This window comes from Myotis davidii, unplaced genomic scaffold (genome assembly GCF_000327345.1).
Source record: "Myotis davidii unplaced genomic scaffold, ASM32734v1 scaffold170, whole genome shotgun sequence".
Taxonomy (NCBI): Eukaryota; Metazoa; Chordata; class Mammalia; order Chiroptera; family Vespertilionidae; genus Myotis; species Myotis davidii.
The window spans coordinates 1,665,973-1,673,985 of record NW_006282528.1 but is presented as its reverse complement, the minus strand read 5'-3'; the positions used below and the strand labels follow the sequence as shown (position 1 = coordinate 1,673,985).

Below are 8,013 nucleotides of genomic sequence, written 5' to 3'. Positions count from 1 at the left end.
GGGGCTGGGGGCTGGGGAGGGGCTGCGGGCCCTGGGCCACCGCGTCTCACCCCTGGACAGGACTGTAAGCAAGCCCGCGGGAGCACAGCTTCCTCTCGGGCTGCGGGCCCTGCAAGGACAGAGGTCCCCCACCTCCCGCTCACCGAGAACCCCGTGTGACCCCGCGGCTTCTCAGGGTGGCGGAGGTGAGGCATCGGCTTCGGGGAATGGAAAGGCAAACGCAAGTCCTCAGGTGTCACTTGTAAGTGACACTACTGGCTGAGCCCTTTACGGGACCGGATAAACCAACGGGAACGAAGCGGTCCCGCCCCGGGTGCGTGGGAACGGGGTTGGCGGGTAGTGTGGGGGCATCTCACCAGCCCTCGGAGAGGAATCCTCCTGTCCATTCAGAGCCACAGACATGTCCGCATGCTTGACCCCGGGCAGATGATACAGCCACCGCTCCCCACCTCCACCGTGCGGGGGCGGGGTGGGTGGTATGAAACCTGTGTTCATGAAGGTAGACATCGAAGTATGTATTCATAGCCATTCACAGAAGAGTGGCAGATTGGGTCATAGGAGCGTGGAGCTGAACATGGGGCAACCGCTAAAAAGGGTAATTGTGTGTTGGTAACAGTTGCATCTGTGTAATATCTGAAATGTGTCTGTGGTCCCACCAGGCAGAGACCCTGCTGGAAAGGTGTTAGAGGAGTGGGCTTCCAGATGATTTCTTCTTCATCTTTAAATGTCCACTGCAAAAATATCTGCTCGCCCTGGCTGGTTTGACTCAGTGGATAGATCGTCAGCCTGCGGACTGAAGGCTCCTGGTTCTGTTCCCTCCAAGGGCACAGGCCAGGGTTGCAGACTCCATCCCCAGTTGGGGATGTGCAGGAGGCAGCCTATCAATGATTCTCTTTCATCATTGATGTTTCTGTCTCTCTCCCTTCCTCTCTGAAATCAATGAAAATATATTTACAAAAAGTATCTGCTTAAAAACAGATTCTAAATTGGGGTTTAAGGTTATCTCTGAATCATACTTATCCCTCAAGGAATTATATATATTACCAACGCGATCATCCTGTATAATAAAAGGCCAGCGACCATAACGGCGTAACGACCGATCGACCAGTCGCTATGAGGTGCATTGATCACCTCTTGGTCCCTCTCCCCGGCCCACAGGCTTCGATCGCTGGATGGTGAACGGGGAACCACGGGGAACCGGGTTGGGTGGCAGCGGGGCGGGACCGGGGACTGGCGAGTGGGCGGAAGATGGCCCTGATGGCAGGCTCGGCCTAGGGGCCCTACCCATGCACGGTTTTGTGCACTGGGCCTTTATTTTCTAATAAATGGACCAGCCCACTGGGACCAACAGCATAACCTGCAGGGCCCATTGGGAATGAAACAGTGAGACCCGTGTTCAAAGGTGACAGCAGAGCTTCAAGCCCAGTGTCCCCCAAAGGTGGGCTCTGTGCTTTGCTGGTGTCAGGCCAGAAGCTGCCCTACCTGATGGTTAGGAAACACTGTATCCTAGGGCTCAACAAGGTTTCAGCAAGGGGCAGTCCCAGCTGACTTACTGACTAGAAGTCCTTACCGTGAACATGGAAGTACACTTGTGGGTTGACCAAGTGAGTGCTTGTAAATATTAGGGGGGGGGGAAATATATATATATACACACACACACACACACACCAGAGGCCCAGTGCATGAAAATTTGTGCACTCAGGGGGTCCCTCAGCCCACCTGCACCCTCTTGGAGTCCGGAAGCCCTCAGGGGATGTCCGACTAACAGCTTAGGCCCGCTCACCCTGGGGAATGGGCCTAAGCTACAGTCTGGCCTCCCTCTATGGGAGGCGACCAGTGGGCCAATTGGGGACGGCCAGCGAGTGGCTGGCCTGGGTCCCCCCCGATCACCCCTCTGCCACCTCTGGTCGTTGCCACCCCCTGATTGCCATCCCCTCCCTCTGTCCATTGGCACTTGCCTTGGCTGGCCTGGAGTTGCCTGCTCACCAGCCCCGCCCCTCACCAACCCGTCATTCTGCTGTTTGGTCGATTTGCATATTACACTTTTATTATATAGGATTATCCTCACCGAGTATGTGTATTGATTTTTTAGTTTTAGAGAGAGGGGAAGGGAGAGAAAGAGGAACATCGATATGAGAGAGAAATGTCAGTCAGTTGCTGCTTCCCATACACACCCCAACTGGGATTAAACACGAAACTTGGTTATGTGCCCTGACGGGGAATCAAACCTGCAACCTTTTGGTGTACAGGATGCCGCTCCAGCCCGCGGAGCCACCTGGCCAGGGCTGTTAGAATATGTTCTAAGAGCTTCTGACAGTTGCCTGGTATAGACCACCTTATCTCACCTTGCCTTCTTTTTGGAAAGCATTTTGTAGAAAATCTTCAGATTACAGAGGCTGGTTTTGGAAAAAGAAACAGAGGCTGGGTGATTGTGCATGTCCCTGTTCGGAAGAGTTACGGGGTCTCTGAAAACTCACACAGGCTGCTTTTTTGTTTGTTTGTTTTTAATATGTTTTTATTGATTTCAGAGAGGAAGGGAGAGGGAGAGAGAGATAGAAACATCAATGATGAGAGAGAATCATGGATCGGCTGCCTCTTGCATGCTCCCTACTGTGGATTGAGACTGCAATCCGGGCATGTGCCCTTCACCAGAATCGAACCCGGGACCCTTCAGTCCGCAGGCCGGTGCTCTATCCACTGGGCCACACCTTCTAGGCTGCTTTTGTTTCCAGTTGCAAATTCAATGAAGAGAAAGGGCTTTGCTTTTCCTTTGTTTTAGATACTTTAATGTGTTTGGGATATTTCAGTTACACCAATAAATTAATTTTGAGGCCTTTCTATAATTATGAGCGGAAACCACCCACATGCCTGTCAAAAGATGAGTGGACAACAAGACATCGTGTGCTCCTACGAGGGGATGTCATTGGGCCATTATTCAGCCATTAGAAGGGCTGACATACTGACAAGTGCTGCAGCATATGTCACGCTCAAAAACACGCCAAGTGTAACATGCTAAGTGAAAAGAGCTTCTCACAAAAAATCAGTGTATGACCCCATTTATAGGAAATGTCCGGAACAGGCGAGTCCGTAGAGACAGGAGTAGGTCGGTGGTTCCCTAGGGCCTGGAGCTGGGGAGATGGGGGTGACTGCTAACGGGCACCGGGCTCAGGGGGAGGTGAAACCTTCTGAGAGGGATGGTGTGCAGGTGGTCCACCCTGCTGGACACGTGGAAAGTCACTGAGTCACGCACTTTAAGCGGGAAAACGTACGGCCTGTGATCGCATTCAGCCCTGAGGAGGGTTATGCGCCACGAGAAGCGATTCTGGGACCTGAGCTCCATTTGTCGTTCCAGCCCCAGCAGCCGCGAGTGGTCCGACGTCACTGTAAGCAGCGTCGGGGTGAACTGTTCGAAGATCTCGGCGACCGAGTGTGACTTCACCCCCACCAGCCTGTCCCGGGGTTTCCTGTGCTACTTCAACGTCTCCCTGCGCGTCCGGGCCGAGCTGCCGGGGCTGCCGGGGCGCGCCTCCGCCTGGGCCTCGGTGCCCTGGTTCCAGCACTACCGCAACGGTGAGCGCGGCGGCCGTCAGCCGTCCCCTCGCGTCCCTCTCCACCAGGCTGAGTCTGGGTCCTGCCTCTCACCCTGAACCACCAGCAGAGGGGGGGGCGCACGGCACACCCAGGTCCTGGCTGTGATGCGCAAACCCGGGCCTGGCCGCCCACCTGGTGCTCAGGGCCTGCGACCTGCTTAGGCCAGGGCCTGGCAAACTGCTGCCCGCAGGCCAAGCCCGGCCCACCGCCTGTCTTTATAAGTAAAGTTTTATTGCTCTGCAGCCACACCAGCTTCTAGCTGGCTGCCTTAGCTGCCTTAGGTGCCTTAGGTGCATTAGCTGCATCAGCTGCCTTAGTTGCATCGGGACGTCTGGCCTGCAAAGCTGGGGTTTGCCCGGGCCTTAATGAAAGGTGTGCTGGCCTCGTCCCATGGGTCCCAGCGTGTGGGCGGCTCGGTCTCCCTCCCCTGACCTGGCACAGCTTCCTTTGTGTTCTAGAAAGACTTTCATTCTGCAAGGGCCATGCCTGGCACGTGGGACAGGCACAGAGAATGACTGATGATGCTCCCTGCTTGCTCGTGCGTTCCCTCGGGGGTCGTTTTCCACTCGTGACTGTGGTTCACGCAACGTGAAGGGCGGGGGTGACGGAGACCCCGATGTAAACGAACGGCTGCGAGGCCCTGGGGAGAGGGGACCATGGCCTGGATACTGATGACACTGAGCCGTTGTTATTCCTGTGTCAGGTGTTCGTTAGAACGGTATTTCGTTTGTTTTTAAAAGGGGTCCTGTTGTTTAGAGATACAAACTGAAGTATTTACAGATAAGATGATGTCTGAGATTCAATCATAATAATCCAGAGAGGCCCGGCCCATGTGGCTCAATGGCTGAGCCTTGACCCTGGAGGTCAGGGTTCGGGTCCCGGGCAGGGCACATGCCGGTTGCGGGCTCACTCCCCAGTGGGGGCCTTGCAGGGACAGCTGACCCCATTGCTGCCATCCCCACAGGTGGAGGGGGATGAGCGAGCAGCGTGATGATGGTCCCCCGGCGCTAGAGATGTAAGGAGCTGCCGCATAGACCGGGCTCACACCCCAGCTCTGCCACTCACTGGCTGTCACTGGGCCGTGAGGTCACCTCCTGTGGCTGCTCTGCCATCTGGTGGACACGGTGACGTCATGCTGCCTGGTGTGTAGTCGCTCAGGACAGGGCCACTGCTGTCCACAGCCAGTCCGGTGGTCAGCGCTGAGCAAAGGCCCAGGGCCCTCAGGAGACGGCTTGTCAGTTGGTGTCAGAATCCAGGCCGGGGACACCCCGCAGAAGGGCAGGTCTTCGGGCACAGACGTGGCAGCAATTAAGTGCTTGGTCAGGGCTGGTTCCCAGACCCCACGCCTCTCCTGTGGGTAAGTCATGGAAAAGTCTAGAGTCAGCGGTTCTCAACCTGTGGGTCGCAACCCCTTTGGGGGTCGAACGACCCTTTCACAGGGGTCGCCTAAGACCATCGGAAAACACATATATAATTACATATTGTTTTTGTGATGAATCACTCTGCTTTAATTATGTTCAATTTATACTGTATTAAAGGGTCGTGGCATTAGGAAGGCTGAGAACCGCTGGTCTAGAGACTGCCTTGCGGAGGGTGCCTGGCAGCGGGGGCCCCAGCCATTGCTCTGAAAAAGGGAAGCTGGGGCCTGGTGGTATAGCTCAGCTGTTGAGCATCGACCCAGAACCAAGAGGTCACGGGTTCGATTCCCAGTCAGGGCACAAGCCAGGGTTGTAGGCTTGATCCCCTGCAGGGGACATGCAGGAGGCAGCCGGTCCATGATGTTTCTAGCTCTCCCTCTCCCTTCCCCTCTTCCTAAAATCAATAAAAAAACATATTTAAAAAATAAATAAAAGTAAAAGGGAAGCTGGTGGCAGCACCTGCGAGCAGGGTCCGTGAGTGAGCTGTCGCTCGCGGCCCGTTGCCACCTCCTCGCCCGCAGCGGGCCGGCCCGCCCTGTCCCTGTCCCTGTCCCTGTCCCGTCAGGATCAGCTCCTCCAGCAGAGCAGGTGCTCGGAGGCGCAGGGGAAGCCCGTGGCTCGGCACAGAGAGGAGGGTGCTGACCATACGCCCGACCCCCCCAGGGGAGCGCCTAGGGCACGGGGAGTCGGGCCACTGTCATGAACACAGCCTCGCGCAGCACTGTGATCGTCTGCGGATGTGACATCTGCGTGTGTGATGTCTGCATGTGTGACATCTGCGTGTGTGTCTGCATGTGTGGTGTCTCTCTGTATGATGTCTGCATGTGTGACATCTGCGTGTGTCTGCATATGTGGTGTCTGCATGTATGATGTCTGCATGTGTGACGTCTGCGTGTGTGGTGTCTGCCTGTATGATGTCTGCATGTGTGACATCTGCATGTGTGTCTGCATATGTGGTGTCTGCATGTATGATGTCTGCATGTGTGACATCTGTGTGTGTGTCTGCATATGTGGTGTCTGCATGTGTGGTGTCCACCTGTATGATGTCTGCGTGTGTGACGTCTGCATGAGCAGCCTCTTTGAGCTTGGAGGGCCAGACCTGCACTGCTCCCGGAGTTCATTTGGTTAACTGTACACCGTATTTCTTGTTAATCCTCACCTGAGGATATTTTTCCCATCGCTTTTTCAGAGAGTTGGGGGTGGGGGGAGAGAGAGAGAGAGAGAGAGAGAGAGGCATCAATCGGTTGCCTCCCACATGCACCCACAACCCAGGTGTGTGCCCTTGACTGGGAATCAAATCCCAAGACCCTTTGGGGTGCCACCGAGGCTCTAATTACTGAGCAGCGCTGGCCAGACGGCAGTTTAAATGCTTGCTTGATAGTGTTGTCATTCGTGACTCATGTCAGCACCATGAGTCACGGCCTGGCTGGCCTGTGAAGGGCATGAAAAGCCTTGACAAGTAGACTTTGGTGGTAATATTTCTCAGTGGTGGTATTTCGGCACTGGGTCACGATAAGCTGGGAGACAAGTGCTGAAAAGCCTTGACAAGTAGACTTTGGTGGTAATATTTCTCAGTGGTGGTATTTCGGCACTGGGTCACGATAAGCTGGGAGACAAGTGCAGTTACCTAACAAGATGTACACGGTAGGGAAGGGCCACCGAGGTCTTTTCCCGTCGCATGAAAATGACCCTGGTTAGCTTTCCTCTCGGCTTCTCTGGAACCTGATCAAGGTGGCTGTCCGCCAGGAACCTGGCGGGATTGCAGTGGGCAGCGGGGCCCTGGCTGGCACGCCGCCTTTCAGCCGGAACGGCCTGCAGTCCTGGCTCTGCTGAGCACAGTAGTTCTGGGAACTGGGCGGGGACTCTGGGCGTATTCTTGTGGAATGATGATAAGAGGTAGTGCTCGAGCCGGGTTGGCTCAGTGGATAGATAGGGCGTCAGCCTGAGGACTGAACGGTCCTTGGGCTCAATTCCGGTCAAGGGCACGTACCTCGGTTGCAGGCTGGATCCCCAGTCCCAGTCAGGGGCAGGAGGCAACCAATGGATGTGTCTCTCTCACACTGATGTTCCTCTCTCTGTCTTTCCCCCTCCCTTCCACTCTCTCTAAAAAATCAATGGAAGAATATCCTCGTGTGAGGATTAACAACAACAAAAAAATCTATCTATCTATATATATAAAAAGCCAGCTACGTAATGACCAGAATGACACAGAACTACACAGCCTCTCGCCCAGGCTGGCCCCGCCCCCCAGGGAGTGGTTAGGGGCGCCCCTAGGCAACGCATAGGATGCGAGTTGGACGGGGGGGAAAGTTGAAATGGGGGGAGGTCTTAAGGGTCTGCGGGTTGGGGTGGTCGGCCCGGTGTAGGTTTGGGATGTGCTGGGGAAGGAAGAGGAAGATCCGATTGGAAACGGCCCAGCACAGTACCTTTCTCACTGCGAACCGGGACGTGGACTGAATGGGTGGTTGTTTCACGAGTGCGCTTGGGACCCACGTGTTCACGGCAGCGGCAGTGCCCGCGATACTTCACTGATTCCAAGTAGTAAACAGCCATCAACGCCGGAACAGAAAAATCCTCTCCCACTAGAGGCCCTGGACGTTGCAACACGACCGAAGGAAACACCACTTAAGGAGCTAGAGAAACCCGAAGTGTGCAACCAGAGGATTGTGGGATAGTGGAGGACGCCTGGGCGCTTAGAGGATTGTGGGATTGTGGAGGACGCTGGGCGCCTAGAGGATTGTGGGATTGTGGAGGACGCCTGGGCGCCCACCGCTAGAACGTGAGCCTGTTACTGCGCATGTGCATAGTCGGCCCTCTAGGCCCCAGTCTCAGTGTTTGGAGGCGACTTCTGGGGGGAAATTGTGTCCATTGAGGTTTGCTGTCGCCTGTGGGGAGGAAGCTCAGGATGAAAGGTTTTGTTTGTTGCCTGGGTTTGAAGCGGAGGACAAGCCGCGAGTAGGACCGGCTCTAGGAGGAGGCACACGCCCAGGAGCACGGAGGAAGC

At 55.4% G+C, this 8,013-nt stretch overlaps 1 protein-coding gene across 1 annotated transcript in view; it reads left to right on the top strand.

Annotated features, from left to right (window-relative positions):
- The window catches only part of IFNGR2 (interferon gamma receptor 2 (interferon gamma transducer 1)), a gene marked incomplete at its 5' end in the record, with an annotated part of 18,711 nt that overhangs the window by 269 nt on the left and 10,429 nt on the right, over window positions 1-8,013 (top strand). The window contains one exon of the mRNA XM_015560231.1: window positions 3,353-3,570. Within this exon, the coding sequence (XP_015415717.1) occupies window positions 3,353-3,570 (218 nt within the window). The remainder of the gene's footprint in view (window positions 1-3,352; window positions 3,571-8,013) is intronic.